The sequence below is a fragment of the Rhipicephalus microplus genome, chromosome 10 (genome assembly GCF_043290135.1).
Source record: "Rhipicephalus microplus isolate Deutch F79 chromosome 10, USDA_Rmic, whole genome shotgun sequence".
Classification (NCBI taxonomy): domain Eukaryota; kingdom Metazoa; phylum Arthropoda; class Arachnida; order Ixodida; family Ixodidae; genus Rhipicephalus; species Rhipicephalus microplus.
The window spans coordinates 37,165,792-37,191,999 of NC_134709.1; the positions used below are offsets into that span (position 1 = coordinate 37,165,792).

General features: G+C 48.8%; 1 protein-coding gene across 1 annotated transcript in view; it reads left to right on the top strand.

Annotated features, from left to right (window-relative positions):
• LOC119181797 (uncharacterized) overlaps positions 1-26,208 on the top strand; it is a 214,431-nt gene that overhangs the window by 172,519 nt on the left and 15,704 nt on the right. Inside the window, exons 8-11 of the mRNA XM_075875477.1 lie at positions 7,505-7,559; positions 7,811-7,983; positions 13,662-14,142; positions 18,664-18,904. Coding sequence (XP_075731592.1) covers positions 7,505-7,559; positions 7,811-7,983; positions 13,662-14,142; positions 18,664-18,904 — 950 coding nt within the window. The remainder of the gene's footprint in view (positions 1-7,504; positions 7,560-7,810; positions 7,984-13,661; positions 14,143-18,663; positions 18,905-26,208) is intronic.

The following is a 26,208-nucleotide window of genomic DNA, read 5'->3' on the forward strand; positions in this document are numbered from 1 at the left end:
CGTGTGGGTTGTGCCGGATCGGTAAGAAGCGTCAGGCTCAGCGAGGAAATGAGCTCCTTGAGCTCTCTGCCCCGGGCCATCTCGTAGTGGTAACCCCAGTGAGGGCTGGGGGCATTCAAGTCCCCGACAATCACCAGTGGTTGTTGGGCCGCTATACGCAGTGCCCGATGGAAGAGATGCGCAAACGAAGCCCTCGCAAGGCGAGGGGGACAGTACACGTTTAAGATATGTATTGATGGTTGGCCCCTCCGCTGAGACAGCACTGATATCATGCAGTAGTCGTAAGGAAGATCCAGATCGAGGCCGATCTGTATCGCCGTGTAAGCTTTATGCACGAGGAGGCATGTGGTGGCGCCGCCTACATAGGAGCAGTATCCAGAAAGGGATGGAGCAGGGCCAGATTCTTGGAGCGCCAAGACGGCCGGCTGAGAGCCAAGTGAGCTGAGGAAAAGGGAAAGATGTGAACGCTTTCGCCTGTTCCCGAAGCCTCCAGGGTTCCACTGTATAATCTCGAATTTAGACGCAATGTTTGAACGGGACGTACGATTGGTAGCCATCGTGACTGTCTTAGGTTTTATATTTGGTCCTCCATGTCCCGCTAGGAATCCTCAGAGGCAGGGAGGGGCACGGAGGCCGGATTGTCCGACGGCGGGGTGGTGGTAGCCACCTTACGACGACGCCGTGGAGCTGTACCCTCACTGCTCACCGAGCAGGAGCGGGAACGCGATGCCTTGGGTTTGGGTGATTGCCCAGGCTTGAATAGCCTGGGTAACCTCTACTACTATGCGTTGGACCGAGAAGCTGGTGAGGACGTGATTAATCGAAGCTTCGACGCGCGTGAGGCGTTCCTCTACGCGCGGGGTGTGCTCTTCGCTAGGGAGAGTTTGGTTAGCGGGCAAGAGAACCTGAGGTGCCCCAGGAGCCTCAAGAGCTTCTGGAGTAGATGTGGCACCGGTTCCGAGTGCTGGAGTACACATGGCTGCTTGAAATCGCGGTTTAAGGGGAGTGGACTTAGCGCGAGGACTAAGCTTGGACGTAGCTGGCGTAGCCGCCTGGACAGAGGAGGCAATACCGGATGGCCTTGCAGTACACTGTTGTTGGGGTTGAAGTCGCTTATTTAAGAGTTCGAGTTGTTTAGTTAAAAGAGAATTTTGCTTTTGAAGTGCCGCAACTTTCTGGCGAAGGGCCGCAAGTTCGGGAGAAGGAGGATCGACAGAAGGGGGTGAGAGAGGCTTAGAAGCAGCTTTCCCTGCCCAACTGCTCACCTGAGGTACCGCCGCTGGTGCTTCGAGCGGTGGGAATGCTTGAGAGTCGGCGTGTAGTGGTGGAGCCGAATGATGCAGGTTTGTGCTGCTGTCTGGCTGTGACGAACATGAGGTGGTCCCTCGAGGAGATGTTGAGGGCTGCTTGCGTTTCCGATATTTTCGGTATTTTGCCGTGCAGCCACTGGTCCCAGTGTCATGGGCGCCGTGGCAGAAGAGGCACTTGGGATGGCAGTCATGGGCATTGAGACCTGCAGGTGCGGGGGTTCCACATTTGGCACACTTGGTTGGAGCGGCGTGAGGACACTGAGGTGGTCGATGACCGATGGTACCGCACTTGGTGCATACAGGGACCGTTTTCTTGTAGGCGCGGATATACGTCGCCACGCAGTGGGAGAAAAGGAAGCGGGGTAACTTCGTGCCCTCAAAAGTCACCACCGCCGCCGCGGAATCTCCGAGTTTGCGGACCGCAAGGATAGTACCTTGAGGCCAATACAGTTCAGACTTTATCTTCTCCGGGCTTTCAGCAGGGTTTACATTGATGACGCCCTTGCATGTATCCCCTGGTGCCTTGGCGTGGCCTCGAACGGGCAGCTGCTGATCCCCCACTTGCAGCTGGAAGTCCCCGAGGAGTCGCTGTGCCATAGGCAAAATGGTGGTGCTACAGACCAAGATGTTCTGTTCCCAGATTGGTCACACTTGAATTTGCGTGGTAGTCTGGTCGCCGGGGTAGCTGCGGATGGCGTCGCCCGCGCGATCGGCCGGGAAAAATGTGCGTAGCTCGCAGGGAACGCGAGGTTTCACTACTACGATGTAGTCGTCGCGAGAGAGGCGAGGAGTTTGACGCGGACGCCACTTGCGTTGCTTCGCTGGCTGCGAGGACGGGGCAGAGGTAGGCACACCACCGGAGAGATGGCGCGCCGGCGTTCCTTGCAAGGCTGGGGAATGGTGGCCCGCCGTGGCGTCTCGTTGTTGTTGCGACGCAGACTTCGATTTCGCTTGCTTGCGTTGTCACAGTCTCACCATGTCGTCGAGGTATTCATCTTCTGATGGCATAGTGTTTTTGGAGGATGAAATCTCCATGGACAGCATTTGGCTTGAGGTAGGATCATAGCCCGTAACAACGTTAGCGGCCGCCATCGCCGGGCTGAGAGCCCTTAGCGAGGCGGCGTTGTAGCCGGGAGTGAAGGACGTTCCTCAAGTTGTCAAAACTGGACCCACCTGGACGAAGGTGTTGTCTAGGCGAAGCGGAGAACTTGGCGGTGACGATAAATCCAAGTTTCAGGGGTACCAAGGTGGATGTCCGCAGAAATAGCAGAAAATCTACGGAGGCGATGTAGAGTGCGTCCGTCACCATCGAGCGCTCGCAGCGCGCCCCCATGTGTGTGTGTGTGTGGGAACTCGGTTTGAAACTAACTTATTGTCCGCACTGTCCGACCACACAGCGTCAACGACTCCTCACTTGTAGACTGTCTGAAAAGTTCTGGATAATACACTAAACTTTACGAATGCTACTGCGTCACATAGTTACTGCACATACGCATCACATCTTGTTCTTGTTGCCTTTCACTTGTGGCTCATACCCACTGTGGTCAATCGGCCAATAATTGAGTGGTCTTATAAAGTATTATAAGGTATCATCGTCTTGTGCTCCTCTTATCATCACCCGAATCCTCTTGTTTCTCCTTACCCTTTTTACCTGCGCTGCAGAGTATCAGGCCAGAGCGATCAAGCTTACAGAGACCTCTCTGCCTTCTTCTAATTATTGCGCTCTCTTTCTCTTCCTTGTGCTCGCTCATTGACGTCGCTTCTTTCGGTTTGTTTTAATCCGCCACATTTACTTTGGCGATTATAACTACGCATATAGATGTTGTGATTCAGCGAATACATATACAATCAATTTTATTTACGTATGCACGCTTCCTAATTGTTATATGGCATAGACATGTCGCACTTTCTACCAAGATTTTGACGGCCACGGAAGCAAATTTGACGCGTGGGCATTTTTTTATGACTTGTGAAAATCGGTTTTCAAAATAGATATAGTTTGTGCGGGTATTTTTTGTTACTTTATTGTTTTTCAATTACTCTGTGACGCAAACTATCAAGTAAGGGAAGTAGGCTGAGCCGTATTAGGAGCAACCTCTCCTTAAACACCTTTTTTATAAAAATCAAGTTGTACGCTTATCACCTATAAGTAGACACCGGGACATCGAAGTTCTGACCGTCCTTTCATAAAACACGATGTTGCCAACACGTGCCCGAGTTTACACGCATAAACTCCCGCGCACGTGCCTTCTAAAAGTTCATTTTCCATTTTTTTCCCACGGTTGAAGAAAATTTAATTCGGTCGGGCAGTTGCAATATACTTCGGGCACGTGTATCTTTTTTCTGCATCGCCCGCTTAACGCTCCGTTTCTCGACATCGTGCATACATAACCGTCCGTCCGCAGCTTACGCCGGCTTACACAACTAGACGTTTTTTAGCGACGGGCCTCCGCCCCATGGCTTCGCCGTTAGCGCGTGCGGCCTGTTTGTTCCGCCTAACGAGCGAAACGCGCGCGCCGCGTTAAGACCTCAACGCGCTGTAAACGCGCTCGGACCGGACACGCAGCGCGTGCGCGTTTTCACCGTCGGCCCGTGAAAGATTTACGAGGACGTTCGTTATTCGGTCTTGGGACAGCAACGAAGGCGGAGGGAGGGCTCGGCTTTTTTGGCGATTATACGGCGTTGGCGCTGTGGCATCGGCACCAAAGTGTGTGTGTCCGTGTCCGTGTCCGTGTGTGTGTGTGTGTGTGTGTGTGTGTGCGTGCGTGTGTGTGTGTGCGCGTTTGTGCGTGTGCGTGTGTGTCCGTGCGTGCGTGCGTGTGTGTGCGTGCGTGTGCGTGTGTGTGTGCGTGCGTGCGTCTGTGTGTGCGTCTGTGTGTGCGTGTGCATGCGTCTGTGTGTGTGCGCGTGTGTGTGCGTTTGCGTGCGTGTGTGTCCGTGTGTGTCCGTGTGTGTTTGTGTGCGTGTGTGTGTGTGTGTTTGTGTGTGTCTGCGTGTGTGTGTGTCTGCGTGTGTGTGCGTGCGTGTGTGTGTGTGCGTATGCGTGTGCGTGCGTGTGTTTGTGTGTGTGTGTGTGCGTGTGCGTGTGTCGTGTTTCCGTCCGTCTGCCTGTTCGTTCAGTGACAGGTTGTACTTTTCTAAGGTTTCGGCTGGTGCGCTAGCTTTTTTCACGCTGCGCTGTATTTTTCATTGACGATACGCGTTGCCCCCGAGGGGGGCGTCGTAGGCAACGGCTATGATCACCCCACCGTCAACGTTCCTACCGCGCCGTTGTCTTTGCGGTGGCTTTGCGGCCATTTATGCATATAGATAGCGTGAATGGCCATTTTTAAGGCTGGTCGGTCAAAAAAGAGGGCTGACGTCTAGCTCGGGTAAACCTAGTTATCACCACAAAAGCACGTGTTTGAAATGGTTTTGCAAAGATTAAATAGGCACAGCGTCTCACTAAAATTTGGCTTTTTTCGCCTCCCTGTGTTTCGTGTAGCTCAACGAGGACGACGGCTGCGTAGCTTTGATCTTTGATTATTCCGAACTTCGTAAACTTTTCTATAGCTTTATAATCTGCCCTCCCTTTGTTCTGGTGTTTGAGCAGTATAATGAGGAAACAACGTTAATGACGCCATGAAATATGAGTCGCCTGGGAGGGGATGAGATCAGGCGAGAGGAAGTCACTGTTTGAAATATCAAAGCCTGGCGTGTATAGGTGCGCCTCCTGGACTAATTAGATTCAGCTTCTCGCTTGCACTGGGGGGCACGTGCAGACATTGCAGTACCGAATCGCAGTACTCCGTGGCAGCACTGAACGGTGAGTGACCTGGCGCCGGCGATGCAGACGTTAACTGGTCACGTGGTACAACAGCGGTAAGAAGACTCCGATCTAGGGCAGCTGCGACGAGCTGTGACGCCTCTCCGCCGCGGCCCCGCCGCGGTGGTCTAGTGGCTAAGGTACTCGGCTGCTGACCCGCAGGTCGCGGGTACGAATCCCGGCTGCGGCGGCTGCATTTCCGATGGAGGCGGAAATGTTGTAGGCCCGTGTGCTCAGATTTGGGTGCACGTTAAGGAACTCCAGGTGGTCGAAATTTCCGGAGCCCTTCACTACGGCGTCTCTCATAATCATATGGTGGTTTTTGGACGTTAAACCCCACATATATATCAATCATCAATCAATTTCCGCTGCAGATCCTAGGACGTGCACGGTGACATCATGGCTTAATTCTGCGCTCGCGCTCTAATAGATCAAGGTCTTGTGGCGCGGTGAATGGCCTTGGGACGCAACATTGATGAAAACAATCAGACAAATCAAGGAAATTCTTAGAGATGGTATTCGTAAGTATGATATAAAATGAGACGAAATTAAAGTGAAGGAAAAGACAACTTGTTGTCACGGCGACGGCAAAAATGCTCCTCCGATTCCCGTATAATTGCTATCGCAATAAAAGTCATTCTCTGAGCAGAATGTGGAAGACTTATCCGAAAGTTAATTCGTGGCGCATGTTAGTACGCTGCCTAGATAGAACGAGGGTGTCATTGCTGGGATGGTGACGCTATATCATCCTGGAAACGTGTCAAATGAGCAATTTAGGTTTTTTAAGCTTGTCTAATAAGAAGCCTATCTTAAACATTTTGCAGAGCTCTTTTTATAAGGCTCCTTGGAGCTTCCTATGCGTCATGAAAATAATTAAAACTGCGCTGCAAGGATCATTCATTATGCTATAAAAAGTATTTTTTTTTTATTTTTCGCTAGTCAGTGGCATAGGAGTAAAATAAAACAACCGGTAGAATCGACAGCCGCAGATGAAATGCGCCTGTCCGCGTCGTTTCTGTAATCCGTGCTCTCAGTAGGGTGCCAGGATTCAGCCGATGATGTTCTTTCAATGCTGCCGCCAAAAATAAAGAATATAAGACGAGTATTATTTTTTATAAGTGTCACGTTTAATTGATACCGTTAGACAGTCGTCGCTCATAAACAACAAAAGAAGCTTTGTGCATAATTCGTGCAGTCTCTAGCTCGCTCTGATACTTGTGCTAACCATCTAAAGACGGATATGTCCCGGGTACGTGTGCGTGCGTGCGCGCGTTCTCGGCTTAATTTGCATTTCGCAACGCGTCGCTGGAATCGCATTGCCCTGCAAATTGTGCGTCCAACTTTCTGCATCCAGCAGCGCCACGTATCGCCCGCCACGCTGGTCTTGTGGCTGAGGTACTCGGCTGCTGACCCGCAGGTCGTGGGATCGAATCCCGGCTGCGGCGGCTGCATTTTCGATGGAGGCAGGCGAATGCTGCCCGTGTGCTCAGATTTGCGTGAACAATAAAGAACCCCAGGTGGTCTAAATTTTCGGAGCCCTCCACTACGGCGTCTCTCATAATTATATGGTGGTTTTGGGACGTTAAATCCTGAAAATCAATCGAACAATCAATCAATCAATCAATCAATCAATCAATCAAACAGTCGGTCAATCAATCAGCGTCACGCACTCTTACATATGCGAGTGGCGTTGATTGCTCGTCGATTGCAAGGGACCTATTTGTGTGCCGCGCGAGAATTTCCCCGCTTGAAGTTAATTTCACGAAGGGCAGCCCGCTTTTGAAGTGCGTTCGTGCGATAAAACTGGACGCAGCATTCATCGCGACATATGACGTACCCAGTGAGGAGTGCCATATAAGAAGATGGGTGGACGGACGGATGGGCGTATGGATAGATGAATGGATTGGAAGGGACAGACGTACGGATGGATGGACGCAGTGGAATAGACGGTATAGAATGGATGGGTGTATGGATGGATGAATAGATTGGAAGGGACAGACGTACGGATGGATGGACGGAATGGAATAGATGGTATAGAATGGATGGGCGTATGGATGGATGAATAGATTGGAAGGGACAGACGTACGGATGGATGAACGGAATGGAATAGATGGTATAGAATGGATGGGCGTATGGATGGATGAATGGATGGACGGTGGTAGCAAGTGGCAGCAGTTACCAAAAAGAGTGCTTACGAAAATCTTTGAAAGACCGCTCTTCCAGCTTTTGGTGTAATTGTGCTGTGAGTTCCGCGCAGGCCCTTTTTTTTGTTCATATCAAAAAGGAAAAAAAAAATATTCGGAGCTCTACAATTGAAGTGAAGAAACAGTAGTGGAGTGCTTCAACTGGGCTGACGTTTTTTTTTTCTTTTCTGTTTTTTTTTGTGCAGGTGTGCTGGCTGATTTGCGAAGCTACTGCCAGGATGTTGCTCCCAAGACTCAAAGGTATGTCGCCTCGCTTATTTATAAATAGCTAATAATCTAAAAGTTGCGCTTATTTACTGTTTTTGCATTCGCTTCCCGTATACTTAATACCTGAAAGCGCTAATGTCATGAAGACCCCATTGCTTTTATGTGGCGTTTTGGTTTACGCATACTACGAACCCCCGTTCTAACACACCGAGCTTGCGAGAACCCAGCGAATCGAACGTCTGGGTGTGCTCCCTTGCAAAGTCACTCTATTCTCTATACCGCAGCGAGGAGTCACTCTCCGAAGATGCGGCGTCGCCGTCACCTATGCAGAAGCACCCGCCGTCGGAACAGAAGGCGCTCGTGGTGGACCCCGAGTTTATCGTCGATTCGTCTCCCGCGGAGGAGGAAGAGGAGGACGAAGTGCTCGTCTTGGACGCGTCCTTGGAGGCTCGAAGCGGTGAGCGAGGGAACTTTTCTTTACTGTTCTTTTTTCATATTGGTGCGTCAAGACACGGCGTGATTTTCCAGGGCTTGAACTGGTATAGCACATAGCGCTAAAGAAGAAATGGCCGCGGGCGGACCGACGCAAGAGGACGTAGCCTCGTGTCCTCTTGCGTCCGTCGGCTTGTCCATCGCTTCGTTAGCGTAATGCGCTGCATCAGTTCAAGCAAAACAAACCAACACGCCCAATCGTCCACACTCGTGGTCCACTTGTCGTGGTGCTTGACAGGCGACCTGCAAGCAGGTCGTGGGTTCTAATCCCGGCCTTGGCGGCCACATTTTCGATGGAGACGGAAATTCTGGGGGCCCATGTGCTTGAATTTAGGTGCCCGTTAAAGAACCCCAGATGGTGGAAATTTCCGGAGCCCTCCGCCGCGGCGTCTCTCGTAATCATGTGGTGGTTTTTGGACGTAAAACCCCGTGATTGGTCGAGGCGCTGAAGTATCGCGCCACAACCAATTAAAGAGTGGCGCAGGTGTCCTTGTTAGCGTGCATGCGCACGTGCGATGACGAAGTGCGTGACCCATTGACCATGCGGTCGTGTCATTGAACTAAAGCGTGGGGGGTCTTTCGCGGCCGTGCGACCGAATGTTTAAGTAAATTAACTTCGAGGTACACAACATTTATGACACGTGCAGAAACACGAAAACATTGTTCCATAAGCAATAAATCGCCCACATTGACCAACCACCCCGCCGCTCACGCTGCACGATCACTCGTGGGTCGCCGAATATATGTAGGCACCGTATATGGATCTATCTCCACCTCCCATATACCTCTGGTGAAATACTTTACGAGTTTGTAACCAGTAAACAATTGTATCGGACCAGTTGGTAAGGATCCATCTTGCTAGGAAGCGCAGCCACTATTACAAATTGGTATAGAATGAATGATATATAATATAGAATATACAAATCGGTATAGAATATAGAAGCGCTTGTGTTGTGTGTTCTTTGTAATAGTGGCTGAGCTTCCTAGCAAGATGTAACCAGTAAGCGTTCACGGTGTAGGTGAGTGTTAGTCGGTGAGTGGGACACGATAAACCAGACACTCCGATTGCGTAATTATTAGTGTGTGGATGACTGGTTTACTCTCTTTCCACGCTATGTTACGTCGGTAGGCGATATATTTCTTGCCAGACGTGACGCATGTATGGGGTCTTTCTGCAAATTAGTCTCAAGCGCTGGCGTGCCTCTGCGGTAGAATATACCAGACTGCCTCACAGAGGACCCGCGTTCGATTCCCATTCTATCCTGGAGGGCTGTGTGTGTCACACTCTAAAAAAAGAGCGAGTAAAAAGGGTGTCTTTTTGTCCCACAACAATAATCGTTATCTATATTGCGTTCCATCCTTACGCTATCGCCCCGCGCCCGGTACATTCCGGTCACGATCGACATGCCCATTATCAGGGTTGCATTGCATTATCGATAGGAAAGTGGCCAGCGCCGAGTTTTCAAAAAAAGAAGAGCACGCAAGCCTGATGAGGATTATTGTTGTGGGACAAAAAGGACAGCCTTTTTACTCGATATTTTTTAGAGTGCAGTTATTTTTTTTTTTTCGTGTCCGTCAGTTACGCCACCCACGACAACGGCGACAACGCTCAATGCAGGAGCGGGTGCCCTATAGAGCTATATACGCTCTAAGAAACAAAGAAAGGTTCCAAAGCCCCGAAAAATTATGCCGAGGAAATGAAATCGCTTTCGCGCTGTAAGCATGCATGAAGCAACGAATCGCCAGAAGCTCTCTCGATAGAGGGAGACCACAAACCACAATGGGGGTAGCCGTCGAGATAATTGATTGATTTGTAGGATTCTAACGTCCCAAAACCACCATATGATTGTGAGAGACGCCGTAGTGGAGGGCTCCCGGAAATTTCCACCATCTGAGGGTTCTTCACCATGCAGCCAAATCTGAGCACACGGGCCTACAACATTTTCCGCCTCCATCGAAAATGCAGCCGCCGCCGTCGGTATTCGATACAGCGACCTGCGGGTCAGCAGCCGAGTACCTTAGCCGCTATTGACCACCGCGGTGCGGCAAGCCGCCGAGATAACGGAACATCAGTTGAACACAAGAAGTTGAACACGCACAAGAAGTTGAACACACACATGCTGAACACAGACAGAAGGTATTACGTATTCGTTTTTTTTTGTTGAAAGCCTCAACTCCCCGAATTCGTATACACTCTCACGAGAAGGAGCCGTGGCTTCTTACGGGCTCCGCTAGGCTTACAAGAGCTCTGAGATATATGGAAGACGAGGTAGTTGAGGGGATAGAGGGGGGGGGGGGGTGGCGTTTTTAATTAGGCAAGGCCGTCGCGGTGGTGTACAGGAGCGACCTACCGGGCTACGTTTCACGGTTGCGCGAGTTCTTTGTCCGGGACAGACGCGCTATATTATATGCGCACCCGTATATAGATGTCCCTAGCCCGTGAGAAAACGCGTTACACTACCGCGCATGCGCAATCGTCGTGGCAGTGGCGACGTGCGCTTTAGGGATGACGGCGCAGAACGCTGAGAAAAAAGAGGAAACAGTGCGGGCTAGAGAAAAAGAGGAATTTTCCAACCAACGGCTGGGGTCCTGCTTGTAGTAGAAGTTTGCTTCTTATGGTCAAGCTTTCTTTATTTCGTCTTATTTTTCGGGGTTTCTTTCTCTGTGCTTCAAGAAACATTTAAGGTGGAAGCGCCGATGCCTGTTCTTTCTTTCTTTCTTTCTTTCTTTCTTTCTTTCTTTCTTTCTTTCTTTCTTTCTTTCTTTCTTTCTTTCTTTCTTTCTTTCTTGATTGATATGTGGAGTTTAACGTCCCAAAACCACTATATGATTATGAGAGATGTCGTAGTTGAGGGCTCCGGAAATTTAGACTACCTGGGGTTCTTTAACGTGCACCCAAATCTGAGCACACGGGCCTACAACATTTCCGCCTCCATCGGAAATGCAGCCGCCGCAGCCGGAATTCGAACCCGCGCCCTGCGGGTCAGCAGCCGAGTACCTTAGCCACTAGACCACCGCGGCGGGGCCTTTCTTTCTTTCTTTCTTTCTTTCTTTCTTTCTTTCTTTCTTTCTTTCTTTCTTTCTTTCTTTCTTTCTTTCTTTCTTTCTTTCTTTCTTTCTTTCTTTCTTTCTTTCTTTCTTTCTTTCTTCATTTCTTTCTTTCTTTCTTTCTTTCTTAATATGTGGGGTTTAACTTCCTAAAACTACCATATAATTTTGAGAGACGCCGTATGGAGGAGGGCTCCGGAAATTTTCGACCTCCTGGGGTTCTTTAACGTGCACCCAAATCTGAGCATATGGGCCTACAACATTTCCGCCTCCATGGAAAATGCAACCGCTGCAGCTGGGATTCGAGCCCGCGACCTGCGGGTCAGCAGCAGAGTACCTTAGCCACTAGACCACCACGGCGGGGCCTTTCTTTCTTTCTTTTTTTCTTGTTTGAGTAGAACACCACGATCGAGTTGAAAGAGGGAAAACAAGGAGAGACCTCTGCCTGTCTCGAGTGCTTTCTCGATTTGTCCCGAGAATTTCGGAATTTTTGGGAATACGTAATCGAAAAAAAAGAAAATGGGGAAGTAAAGCGCATACAGAGCCAAAAAAAGAACTAATAGGAAAGCCCGGTAAAAAAAACGTGAAAAACGTGAAACGGGGGGAGGGGGGTTGAAAAAGCACATGAGCTGGCGTGATGTTGGTGAGGAGGGAAGTGGAAACGCACGCGATAAAATGGAAACCCGTGCGCGTATAGATAACAGCGCCAAGAGCGAGAGAGAGATTACGGCGTCATATCATAACCAAGATTGACGTTGGCCCACGCGTGGCCAGAGAATTCGGCGAACACGTTGATGAGGAAGAAAACAGAACACTGTAGCGCGTGCTGCCGAGAAGAGAAGATCTTGAAAGAATGTCGGTGGGAAAAAAAGGGAGAACAACAACGACAACTCAAAAAGCCGGAGAAGACGATTAAAGTAAATCGGGAACGAAGTGGAGCCCGTAAGTAATAAGAAGGCACTGAGGCAAAGCGAGCAGAAGCTCGTCAAGTTGGAAATAGTGCCAAGGAAGCGAGAGGCGGGGGAGAGGGAGAGATTGAAAGAGAAAGGAAGAGATAAAAAAAGGGTTAAGCTAATCAACGCTTTCAGAGATGGAGATAGCGCGCGTGTTACCACGCAATCGCCCACACTTTCCATCTTCCAACCGGGTGCCGCAGCAACAAGAGGCCGCTACTGTTTTTCGGCCTCCGGCGTGCGGTTTTTGTTTGTTTTTTTCCCCGTCTGAGGGATAAATTAGATCCGTTCCTTGATTCGACAGCCATGCCCTCAGGAAAGGACGGTACACGCAGAACCAGTCTTTCACCTTGTCTGTATGTTTAAATTTTGATACGAGTTCACGTTTTTGTAGTTCCTGTTTTGTCTCGTGTGCAGGCGCGTGGCTGGTATTTACAACTCAACACGGAGTCTGCAACGTACAGAACAGAATTCCCTCTCTTTCATGACCAGAACAAGGCTCGGAGGAGACCGAATAAAAAAAAAGAGAGAGAGAGAGAGTGTGTGTGTGTGTGTGTGTGTGCATGCGTGTGTGCGTGTGTGTTGATGGAAAGGGGAGTGGTGGCGGATTGGGGGAGGGCAGTTAATCTCCTTAAGGGAATTCCGACACGTATGACTGCGAAAAGCACAAACTAACGGAACAGGATTCGACGAATGGAAGCGGTAACTAACTTATTGTTTCTTTCCTTTACAACTGAGTTGCGCCGATGGAGCACTGGCCGCAAATTAGGACCGACAAGGAGTGTGGCTAGTCTTCCTTCTTCGCGCGTTCCATCGTTTAATTTTCTCCTACTCGACTCGTTATTGGCTCTTGATTCGTTTTCTTCGTCGATTCCGTCACACCTTCGGAGAGATTACACATCTGAGGCGAGCTCTTTGTTCTCGAATGAGATTCAGCCCTCCCCCTCTTCCCCTAGCTCTTCCTGTCCAACTCCCTATTTCATCTTACACTAACGCGCTGCAGCACAGATCCACCTACGTATACGCACGAGACGTGAAGGAAGTGCGGCAAAGGTGGTTGCGTGTCGCCTTCGCTCACTGCTTCTCGCGCCGGCGACAAATTCACTTGTCACTGTAAGTCGGCGGTGGTCTTGCTTCGGCGCAGTTGACAAGGCTTCGTCTGGTTACATCAAGAGTTTTTTTTTGTTCTTTTAATACGCTGAAGTGATTGCATCGGTCACCATCCTGCTTGTTTTTCGTTTTTGTTTGTTCTTCAATTGTTGTCTTGGTAAATGGACGTACCGCGTTGAACCTGCTCGTAACGTTGGAAGTCGCACGTTCATGAACTTAGGTGAACGCTTCTAAAGTTGAAACGGTGGAATACGGCCAATCGAAATAGACTTTGAGGGGACCCACACGCACTATTTAAGTATGAGATGAGTCTGCCCCCCCTCCCCTCTTTACCTTTATATATAAGACACATCAGGGAACCCCGTTGGTCGTGGCCGCTGTCCTGGCATGACGGGGCCATGGCTTTTTTCAGCCAGAAAGTCCTGGCAGCCGAGCAGGGCTGCCTCCCAGTTCTCTCGGGGAGTTCGCGCGCGTTGATGGCGTGGTGCGGCCTCGTCGTTGCACGCGTGTCTGTGTGTGTTCGTTCGTGCAGCGAGCCCGGCGTCTAGCCTGCTGCCTGACTCCCCCAGGAAGGAGCACGAGCTGTTCTTCAAGGAAGCAGAGAAACGACAAGAAGGAGAAGAGCGCCTCGACCGACGTGTGGAGCGGAGGGAAGAAGTCGAGCAAGCCGCGACCGTCGACTCCGCGCTCTGGCAGCGAGGAGGCCTCCCGGGCACCACAGCCTCGGCGTTCCTGGTGCCGTGGAACCGGCCCGCAGTGCGGCAGACTGGTCCGCGTCTAGCGGCGCCTCCGGTGTCCTACACCCCCGCAGCCGCAGCGGCTCCTCCGGTGTCCTACGCCCCCGCAGCCGCAGCGGCTCCTCCGGTGTCCTACGCACCCGCAGCCCTCTCCTCCTCTTCTTCCTCGTTCCAGTCGGGCGCATTCCGGAAGCCCGATGTTGTCACGTTCAAGGATTGGAGAAAAGCTGCGAGACTGCCGCCGCCTGTTGCGCGGCCGGCGGAGGATACGATCAGGTTGGTGTGTCTGACGCTCTTTAAGTGCGCTTCTTGCTCTTCATCTGCCCGTTTGACGACGCGTCTATGGATCTTATGCAGCATGATCAGTCTGTGCTCAGTACACGCATAAGACAAGGCTGTCAGGGCTCAAAACGGGATAAATGAAGCGAACGAGGTGTAAAGTAAAATATATAACAAAAATATCAAAGAAGCAATTGAAATTATCGACTTAAGGTTGCTCAACAATTGGCAGATCCTTCGTACCTATGGGAATTGACGTTACGAAAAGCATGCGGACGGAGGGACTCTAGTTACACGCACTACACGCGCTACCAGCAGAAACTGTGGTAGGTCGAAATGTTTAGTTTATTAGCATGTGACGAAGGTTACGTGCGCACACATCGCGAATGCGCGTGCGTCTGGGGTAGACGTGGGAAGTCCACGTGTCGACTGGTTATGAGCACGTGTCCAGTGGGCTGTTGACACCTCCATAACTTGGGCCAAACCACTGTAAAATGTCAGCACCATCAGCAGAAGTATAGCTGTTCTTATGAAAATAATCGTCCGCCGATGCGGCTACAAGGAGCGTATGGACACTGAAGTATGACGAATAGTTTCGTTGCGTGAAATTATTCATGCCTGGGATAAAGTGCTCAGCGACGTCTCCGTTTTTCGTCGTGGACCCGAGATTTCAGGACGTTCTGTCTTACAAGGAAAGCGTCTTTCGTGTATTGTGGGAACCAGCTGTGGTTGTGCTTGCAAACGCGTCCGCATTGAAGTCGCCAGCAACGACGAGAAGCGGTGAGCTGATACGTAGAGCTTGTGCCAGCGAGGATGGGGGCCCCGAACACTGCTAGACAAATGAGCTTCAGAGGAAGTCCCTTCACTACGATTGCCGTTATCTTGACGTTATCATGACAGAAGTACGTATGTACTGTAAAATAAAAAAAAGGAGCAATAAGCATCGACAGAAGTTTAGGGGGGAGGGGGATGGATTTTAAGTAAAACGAAGAGAAAAGTGAGCCCCGTAACTGTCTCTCAGGGGGAGGGCACCTCAACAGTAGCTCACGAAGGTTGGGGGTAGAAAAGGGATTAAAAGGTTGGGATTAAAAGGTAAAAACATACAGAGAAGGAGATAGCGAGGCACAGGGACAGCGATCGACGGAAGTGAGGAGAAGACAAGAAAGATGGAGATGATTGCTGGATGGAGTCCGAGGACGTGGCACCACTGGCGAGAGCTCTTGTCGGCGACTGGAGATGGCGTAAGGCTAATCCTCTCGGCCAGAGCTACGCTGTTGTCGTCATCGGGGACCGGCGTCAGGAGATGGCGTAGGGCGAGCCCAGTCGGCCAGAGCTGCACTGTCATCGGAGATCGCGAGAGCACAACCAGTCGGCACGGAATCCAGCGAGCGAGTCTCCGACAGAAGTTCGTAGATTGCTGTGATGGCGCTGTGTATAAGATTCATCGTTCCTGTGGTCGTTAGTATGTTGGACAAACGGGGCGTTGCGCCAATGACCGCATAAAAAATGGCAACATATATAGTCAACTGTCTCTTCGCTGTAATAATTGTGGCTACCGGCCGTCTTTTAATAATTATACTTTCGCGTCAAAACACCGTAATGAACGCGTGCGTTTCGTTTCTGAAGCGTATCATGTCGACAACGGCGGATAGGCATGTGTGTAGCCCTTCCCCTGATTTCCCTCCTTCAGAAGAAGTTGACATTCCTCTACGATTGAGAGTTATTACTGCCTTTCACTGCCTCGGCAGCGCATTTTCGAGGGTTCACCCATGCGAACCACAGTCCAGAGAAAATTATGACGGTGCCCCGCGAGCCTTCAGGAAAAAAAAAAAAACAGTCTATATATGCGGAATAGAAGAATCAAGCAGCACATTTGGTTGTTAGCCAGCGCCGCGGTTTGTGTGTTTTCTTCGTCCCGACTTGCCTTAGACAGGCTTGATATCGGGTAAGGAATCGCACTATTACAACTCATGAAGCGTTTTAGAACAGCGAAAGAACAGCCAGTCGTCACACGAAGCGAGTAGCGTAACGAGTGGGTCGTGCAATGCTCCCACTATTGTTGTGTTTGTTTCCCCGTGCAAATGGCTCGTACCCAAAGGAGAGGATTGGCCGATTATAAGGTGAATTTGCCCTGTACTTTCAGCATTGCCCCATTCCTACAAAACTTTTGTAACTTAATTCTGACTTGAAATGCCCACTAATTACAAAAAGCTTGATTTTTGTCACCTACTAACTGTGGCGCATGCCCATTTCAGGCATAATTCTCCATCGTCGCCAGCCACTGCATGAACAAAAATTGGCACAAATTTCCTTGCAAGTGTTTAGCGGATACGACGCTTTTCAGAAGAATGACGAAAAATAGCATAACGAATACCGGCCTACTACCCAAGAATCTTTACTCCCGTAGTGAGTATCGAGCAAGTGTGCTTGCAGCAGTTACCCAATCAGTGTTCATACTGTAATCCCGGCTGCGGCGGCTGCATTTCCGATGCAGGCGGAAATGTTGTAGGCTTGTGTGCTCAGATTAGGCTGCACGTTAAAGAACCCCAGGTGGTCGAAATTTCTGGAACCCTCCACCACGGCGTCTCTCATAATCATATGGTGGTTTTCGGACGTTAAACCCCACATATCAATCAAGTGTTTATACTGTAGTGTTTAAGGAACGCTCTGAAAGGCCGCTCGTCTAGCTTTCGCTGCGACTGCTCCGCGCCTTCCGCGCAGGCCTGGCGTTTTTTTTTTTGAACACCCTTGCGAATTGGTCCTAGGCAGGCTTCATGTTAGCGCTCCTCCTTGTTCCTTCTCCTGTCCTGTGTCTAATTTTTTACGCGCTGCGTTATTAGTTATGTATTACCAACACACCCAACTTTATACTCTTGTCGGGGAAAGGAATCGCGTTATACGAGTAATATTGATTGGTCCCAATGTAAAACATGTAGCGTGTCCGGCCATGTAGTTTCTTTTATGCTTCTTCACTCATTATTGTTGTAACGGTCTTGTATATAGTTATGTTGGTAACACACCTCCCCCTCACCCATACCCTCGTTTTTTGTTCTAGTCTGTCAGTTGTTCCACCCCTCATGTAATGCCTCCTTCTAGGAGGCCCTTGAGGTATGAAAATAAATAAATAAATAAATAAATAAATAAATAATTAAAGCGTTATAGAACAACAAAGCAACAACCAGGTGTAAGATAATGGGAAATGCACAACGAGTGTGTCGTCGAATGCTCCAACCCTTTACAAGAGCTTGATCTTGTTCACCTGTTAACTGTGGCGCATACCTACTGTGGGGGATGGCGGGGATTACAAAAGCTTCTGGCATAATTATTCATTGGTGTCAGCCGCAGCTGACGAAAATTGCACAAAGTTCCTTGCAAGTGTGCAGTAAGTACCACGCTTCTCCGAAGAACGACGAAGGTTGGCATACTGAATGTCTGCCTACCACACAATGATTAATGGCGTAGCGGGTACCCTGCACGTGTGCTTGCAGCAGCTTCCGAAAGAGTGTTAAAGAAATGCTCCGAAGGCTGCTGTTTTAGCTTTCGCTGTCACAGTGCTGCGCGTTCAGCGCAGGCCAGGCGTTTTTTTTTCCATTCGTTACCTGTGTAATTATTTATTTGACTACATTATCATTTTTGTATATTGCTTGCTTGCTTGTTCCTATATGCTTTGGCTTGTACCCACTATTGGGGATTGACAATTGAACTGGCAGTTTTGTAATGAGAAAAACGAATAGTTATATTTATAAGGGGAAAATTGATTATTCAATCATCCAGAAAATATGAGAGTGGATAATCATAACGTGACTTACGAGTAAAGTAGGTAAATAAATAATAATTGAGAGGAGTTTCAAAGAACTAAAATTTAATTAGTTAAAAAAAGAAAGAAAAGGAAATTTAACAAGCAAACATTCTTGTGTCCCTGACAAATTCACAAACTGCTACGCAGACGCTCTTGTTGCTCTGTTCCGGAGAAGAATCTCCAGGGGAAAGGACATTCTCATTCATTCATTCATTCATTCATTCATTCATTCATTCATTCATTCATTCATTCATTCATTCACTGTTTATGTTTAGAAGAAGTGGTTAACGATTTACAGTACTTGGTACTGTACTATGGGAGAGCTTAAAGCCGTCCCCACATCATCTGGCTGGTAATGCTAAGACGCTACCAGGCAGCGTCTTCGGTGGCGTCTTCGGTGGTTTATTCAGACAAAAACAATGATTGCCTAGGTCGAAGGGACTAAAGGCAGATTACCTCTGCCTGACTAAGGTCCCTCCACCCTTACATTCGCTCAGGTGAGGTGGAACAAAGGATACAAATTCAATTCTGCTTTTGAATGAGGGGACACAAAATTCAAATTCAACAAGTATAACAGATGTCGACACATACGTTTTAAAATAACACATTACAGTCATCACCAATTTGCAGTACCAATATAAAAAAATATACGTATAAAAATGTAACAGAAGCAAGCGCTGTGTGCTCAAATGTTCGTTTATCTTCATTTATTTTCCCAGTTGGTGCGGGGATTCGTACCCTATGGGGGCGTCCATGACGCCGCCCCCTCGGCCTTTGGTGCCGTCCTGGTCCGCGCCTCGGTCGTCGACTCTGCCGCCACTCTTCTCGACGCCGGGGCTACCGCGTCCACTGCCGGCGCCACGTGTTCCTCCAACGCGGCCAGCTGGGCCGCCGTCTTCCCAGCCAGCTGGGCTTCCGCCTTCGCAGCCAGCTGGGCCGCCGCCTTCGCAGCAACCAGCCGTACGCAGATAAGCTGTGCATTTTTTATCTCTCTCCCCAAGGGGGCGCTATATAGTAGTCGAGAAAAAAACAAGATTGACTGCGTATTGGCGTGTTTCGCTGCAAATGTCGTCAAATTTTCTGCCAGGAGAGAGAGAGAATAAAATATTCATTTGCGACCAAGGAAGGAATGTAGGTAAGTGGGATCCTTAGTCTGGGATCCCATTGGCACGGGCCGCTGTCCTCGCTCGTCTCACGAGGGCCTCCTGGGTCTCGGGCTGGATGGATGGATGGATGGATTTGGCTGTACCCTTTAGATGGATGGATGGATGGATGGATGGATGGATGGATGGATGGATGGATGGATGGATGGATGGACGGATATGGCTGTACCCTTTAGATCGGGCGGTGGATAGCGCCACCAAGCCGTAATACCTAATAAACCAAAAACTATATTTTTTTTCCTTAAAAAGTGAGTTTGAGGATTCGTACTTTGCAGTGAAGAGTTTAATTTTCACTCGTGCCTTGACTTTAGCCACCAATCAGATAACCTCCTTCTAGTTAAGTCTACCCACTTAAAGTTTATTTTGCCCTCCCGGTCCCTAAACCCCAGTGCTTTGAAAAACTCTGCGCCATCATCCTGAACTATAGGGTGAAGCCCTTTACAGAACATTATCAAGTGTTCGGCAGTTTCTTCTTCCCCTCCACACGCACTGCATACTGTGTCTACCCCTTCGTATTTGGCCCGATATGTCTTGGTTCGCAGTATTCCCGTCCTGGCCTCAAACAATAGAGAACTACCCCGAGTATTATCATAGATCCTTTCCTTGGCGATTTCCTGCTTAAAAGTTCGATAGATCTCTAGTGCGGACTTCTTAATCATGCCCATTCTCCACATGTCAGTCTCCGTTTCCTTCACTTTCTTCTTAACCGATAGTTCTTTTTGGTTTGGCCACCTGCTGTTTTCCAAGTATTTACCAGTCAACTTTCTGGTTCGCTTCCTCCATTTTGTATTGACATTCTTCATGTACGAGTAGCTGAAAACCTTCCTAGCCCAACGCTCTTCCCCCATTTCTCTCAATCGCTTCTCAAATTTTATCTTGCTGCTAGCTTCCCTGCCCTCAAATGATGTCCATCCCATATCACCTTGTACTCCCTGATTTGGTGTATTCCCGTGAGCTCCTAAAGGAAGCCCACCTATTCCACGTGGCCTAATTTCTAATCTTGCTTGAACTTCTGATCTCATGCACAAGACCGCATTGCCGAACGTCAGCCCAGGAACCATGACCCCTTTCCATATTCCTCTCACAACATCATACCTATTGTAATTCCACAGTGCCCTATTTTTCATGACTGCTGCATTCCTGTTACCTTTAGTCGTCACGTATATTTCGTGTTCTCTCAGATACTCGGTCCCATTGCTTATCCATACGCCCAAATATTTGTATTTATCTGTTATCTCTAGCGTGACCTCCTGTATTCTAAGCTCACTACCTTCGTTGTTATTGAAAATCATGACTGCTGATTTTTCCTTACTGAATCTAAAATCTAACCTATCTCCCTCATAACCGCAGATGTCCATCAATCTCTGCAAATCTTCCTTGTTGTTGGCCATTAGCACTATATCATCTGCAAACATTAATGCTGGTAGTGCCTGATCAATAAGTTTTCCTTGTTTGACTAAAGAGAGGTTGAAGCCCAGTCCACTTCTCTCTAATTTTGCCTCTAATCCTTGTAGGTACATCATGAATAATAAGGGTGACAGGGGGCACCCCTGCCTAAGCCCCCGTTTTACCTCTGCAGGCTTGGATACCTGTTTTTCCCACTTTATAACTACCTTGTTACGTTTAGAGATACCCTTTAAAAGATTAGTGACTACATGTTCCACGCCTAGTGTGTCCAGTATTCCCCACAATTCCTCTTGAACCACGCTGTCGTACGCTCCCTTGATATCCAAAAATGCTAGTCACAGGGGCCTGTGTTCCTTTTCTGCTATTTCGATGCACTGCGTCAGTAAGAACAGATTGTCTTCCAACCTCCTGTGTTTCCGAAACCCATTATGCAGTTCCCTCAGCACCCCCTCATCCTCTATCCACGCCTGCAGTCTTTCCTTTATCATCTGCATCGCCAGCCTGTAGACCACTGATGTCACTGTTATAGGACGGTAGTTGTTTATGTCAGCTTTGTCCCCCTTTCCTATATAGATCATGCTCATCCTGCTAAGTTTCCATCCATCGGGAACTTCACCATCAATTATTATTGTGCTCACTGCCTCTCTCAAAGCCTGCTTAGACTTCGGACCTAATGTCTTTATCAGCCTAATTGGAATGCCATGTGGGCCTGTTGATGTACTACTAGGAACCCTTTTCTCAGCCCTTTCCCACTCTTGTTGTGAAAATGGAGCCATTGCACCACTTGATTCGTCCTTGTCTATTGTGGTGCATCAAGAACTTCTTTGTTGAAATTTTTTGGTCACCCTTGTTCTTATATATTCAATAGCTTCGTCCCCTTCTAGCCTAGCACTTTGGGCTGTAGTTAGAAAACTCTGCTCGGGGCTCGTCTCATTTCTTAGGGAGTTTAGTTGGTTCCAAAATTTCGCAGCTGCCTTTCTATCTTTTTTATGTACTTCTGTCAGCCACTGAGCTCCCTTCCTTCTACTCTTTTCATTGATCAGAAGGGATGCATCCCTTCTACAGCTTAGAAAGGTTGCCCATTTTCTTTCAACATCATCTGTTGGTTCACCCCGCTGCTTAGCATATCTGTGTTCCCTAGAGGCTTCCTGACGTTTTGCTATGGCTCTCTTAACTTCCTCATCCCACCAACTTTTGGGTTTGTGTCTTCTTTTCCGGGGTGACTTGTCACGCGTCTTAGCAAGCTCTAGCTCAAAGAGTCTAATTAGATTCGTGTATGTCCACACTGTCCTATTATCCTCCGTGATTACTTTCTCAATTTGTTTAGTGGCTATTTCAATTTGCTTTTCTGGATAAAAATTTTCATGTAGTTGCTCATCTTGTCTCCTTTCCACTTTCACTGCTCTTCCAAAACTTAGCTTCATACGTTTGTGATCACTACCGAGACTTCTGGAGCCACCTTAATCTATGTGCATTTCGCTGAGCTTATCATACATCCTATGTGACATCAGTGCATAATCTATCGTCGACTGCAGCCTTCCTACCTCCCATGTTATTTGCCCTTCACACTTCTCGGTACTGTTGCAAATTATCAAATCAAGCATTTCACACATATCCACGATCATTTTACCTGTCGGGTCGGTATACCCATCTATATCTTCTATGTGCGCATTCATGTCTTCTAGTATAATAATCTCGCACTCTCTTTCTAACTCCTGAATGTCCTTTGATATACACTCTACCATTGCCTGGTTTTTCTCTCTGGGATTTGCTCCCGTCCACAAGTACACGAAAACAAGGAGCGTCATTTGACCTGCCACTTTCCCTTTTAGCCATAAATGTTCCTTGCACTCCTGCTTGACCCTTTGCCAGTCTGTACTTTTATGAATGAATGCCACAATACCACCCCCCTTTCTGCTGCATTCTGTTCTATTACAATATTTCCACGCGTAGTCCGGATTGTTCTGAGGTTGTTCCATGTCCCTGAGATGTGTTTCTACAAAACCGTATACCATCGGCCTCTCTTCCCTTAGCTGTTCTTCTATCTCTTCCCACTTCAGCCTGTTCCTATCACCCTGCATGTTAATATACCCTATGTCTGAATTGGCTCGGCGCTCGTGGCTACGTCTATTTATGCCCCGGACTCTACCTATCTTAGATATTGGTGCCATTTTGGAATCGTATCTGTCCATACCACCTGTCGAAGAGTATCCCTGGTTGTTTTCCTCGTTACTAGCTATCCTGCACCCCGAAGGGCTCGCTTGCCCCCCAAAAAAGCTACTGCGCGTCCTGCAAGTCGCCAACCCACCTCATGACCTAGGCGCCCATCGAAGTGAATTCTGTCTCGTTGAGAACCTCCCCACCTATGCACCTCTCTGTTTATTTCCACCATCTCAAAGCCTTTCTCTCGACTCATCCGCCATATCTCTTGGTTTTCGTTGACCACCGCTCTTTGCAGGTTGCTATCACGCACCGGTACCTCCGGTATCGTGCATCTCACTACCTGTACCTTAGGAGAAGTGGCGCGCATGTCATCGACGCCTTTCGCCAGTGTGGCTGCTAGTCCTGCTGCGTCTTCATTTAAGACATCGTTTATACCGCCTGAAATTATGACGAGGTTTCGTCTATCAGCTGTCGTTTTGAGCTTTGCGCTCGCTTGCCTCATGACTGCTTCCTGCTTGCGTCCTGGGAACGCCCCTACTGCAACCCTCTTGTCACCTCTTACCCTCTCTTTGATGGCTTCTGTGCATCGATTTAAATTCGAGTCCCCGGCGATTATCACATGCTGTGACTTTTCAGCTGGAGCGTTCTGCACCTGGGGGCTACTTGAACCTGTAACGCCGGCTGCTTTGTTCCCTCCCTGCCCCACCACTACCTTGCTGAAGCTGGGCCTTGCGACAGTTGAACCGGCTAAACCTGTTTTTTTCCAAACTTGCTTGCTTTTCCTTCTCCACCGTTCCGGTTGCCGGTTTCCTACTGTTTTCTCGGTAGGTTGCTTCTTTGTTCAGCTTCGCTAGCACTTCCTCGGCGGACTTCAGTCTTTCTCCCATTGCCCTCGTTTTCTCTTGCTCTGTCGCCAACGCAGTCTCGAGCTCGGCGATTCTCATCAGCAGTTCACTCTGGGCAACCATCATTTTCTCCATTTTTTCCTCGACCTCACATTGCCTACACTTCGCGTCAGCCTCTTCTCCATCCGCTTCTACGCTTGGGTCCACTTTCAAACCCACTCCACATCCTGAACACTTTACAGTCTTTTTAACCATGCCTTTCTGACACCAATTGTCCCTATACTCGATAATTACTAAACTCGAGCCCTGCACTACGAAAAAAAAAAGAAAGTCTAAGCTCTACTACAAAAATAGATCGGGCGGTGGCCAGCGCCACCTAGCCGTAATACTTAGTGAACTAACCACTAGATTTATCTTTTTTCCCCTTTAAATTGTAAAGTTGGACGGGTACTTTGCCATGAAGGGTTTAATTTTCACTCGTGCTTTCACTTTAGCCACCAATCAAATAACCTCCTTCTAGTTAGGTCTACCCGCTTAAAGTCTAGTTTGCCCTCACTGTCGCTAAACCCCAGTGCCTTGAAAAATTCTGCGCCATCATCCTGAACTTTAGGGTGAAGCCCTTTAGAGAACATTATCAAGTGTTCCGCAGTTTCTTCGTCCTCTCCACACGCACTGCATACCGTGTCTACTTCTTCGTATTTGGCCCGATATGTCTTGGTCCGCAATACTTCCGTCCTGGCTTCAAACAGTAGAGAACTACCCCGGGTATTATCAGAGATCCTTTCCTTGGCAATTTCCTGCTTAAAAGTTATGCGATATCGCGCTATGCGATATGGACGCCATCTGGCAGTAATGTTGGGAAACGAAAACTTGTGTAGAACCCAGAACCACTGGTAGTTGGCACCGCCGTATCGTCTTAAAGTCACTTTAGTTTTAAATTTTCAACGACGCTAGCAACCATGCACTGCGGAGAAGCTGGCGCGCAGGCCGCACCTTCGAAAGCGCTTGTTGTCCACCTGGAATCTATCAAGCGACCGTCGTGCGCCGTGTAGCTCGTACTGGTGATTTTATTTGGTTTAGATACATGTCCTTAAGCCTCGAAAGCGGAGTATTTGCATGGGTTCGGCACCATTATTGAGAGAGAGAGATAAAAATGCAAGGAAAGGCAGGGAGGTTAACCAGACGCACATCCGGTTTGCTACCCTGCACTGGGGAAGGGTTAAAGGGGAGAAAAGAGGTTGCAGAAAGATGAGAACGTACACACAATCACGAGCACACTCGGGGAGCACACACAGTCTACAGGCAGTCGCTCAGGTTTGTTGACTTAAGGTAAAGTAGCAGTGCTTTAGTTGCTTTCTGCGCAACTGAGGCAGATGCCAAAGGTCCTAGTATCTTCTGCACACAAAATGGTCCGGGGTCAAGTCGATTCAAAACCATCCGTAGCTGGCATCGTTGTGTGTCGTAGCAAGCGCAGCTGCACAGGACGTGTTCGATGGTCTCTTCAGCTCCGCAGTAGTCGCGTGTAGGAGTGTCTGCCATACCAATGCGAAAGGAGTACACCTTTGTGAATGCAACACCCAACCAAAGGCGGCACAACAGTGTCGCATCGGAGCGGGAAAGTTGTGATGGTAGCTTTAGCTTGAGCGAAGGATCCAGTTCATAAAATTGACACCTTTGGAAGCTGGTAGACGACCAGAACGTGCGTGTGAGATCTCGAGCCAGCAGGTAAAGTTGTCTTGCTGCATCATTCCTTGATAGAGGAATCGGGACTACACGGGTTTCTTCATGGGCTGAGCGGGCTGCATCATCGGCTAATTGTTTTCCGGTAATACCGATATGTCCAGGCAGCCATTGATATATAATATCATGCCCTCGTGCTAGAGCTTCATGGTGGCAATGTCTTATTTCTTGTACCAGTTATTCATGGCTCCTCCTACGCATGGCAGACTGCAAACTCTGAAGCGCTGCCTTCGAATCACAGAATATGACCCATTTTCCTGGACGTTCTTGAACGAGATATTGTAAAGCAGCCCTTATAGCAGCAAGCTCTGATGCCGTAGATGTAGTCATATGCGACAACTTAAACTTGATTGTCATTTCTGCAGCCGGAATAACAGCGGCACCTGATGAGCTGCTGGATGAGACGGGCCCATCAGTGTATATCTGCGTTCGGTCTAAGTACAACTCATGTAATAATAGCAGTGTTGCTTGCTTCAACGCTACTCTGGAGTGACTGCTTTTCTTTTTGATTCCCGGAATTTCTAGACGTACTTGCGGCTGGTCGAGGCACCACAAAGGGCATGCCGTTCTCGCAGCTGGCGTATATCCTGATGAAATGCTGTTTAGGTGCTTGGCTATGACGTCTGAAAACGTAGTAAGTGGTCTTCCGGAAGGTATAAGGGCCAAGTGGTGGTCGGGGACACGGCTAGCATGTCGAATGTGCGCTGTGAGGCATTCCACAACTATATATGTCCTGACCGGATGGTCTTTGGCAAGCATAATTTTGGCATAAGTAGAAGCGCATCGGGGCAGTCCTAGGCAGATACGCAGTGCCTGACCCTGCAAACTCTCCCATGAATGAGTATTCGATTTGCAAGTGTTAGTCAGTACCGGCAAGCTGTAGCGCAATATACCCAGAAATAGGGCCCTGTACAGCTGTAGCATGGAGGCTACAGAAGTTCCCCAT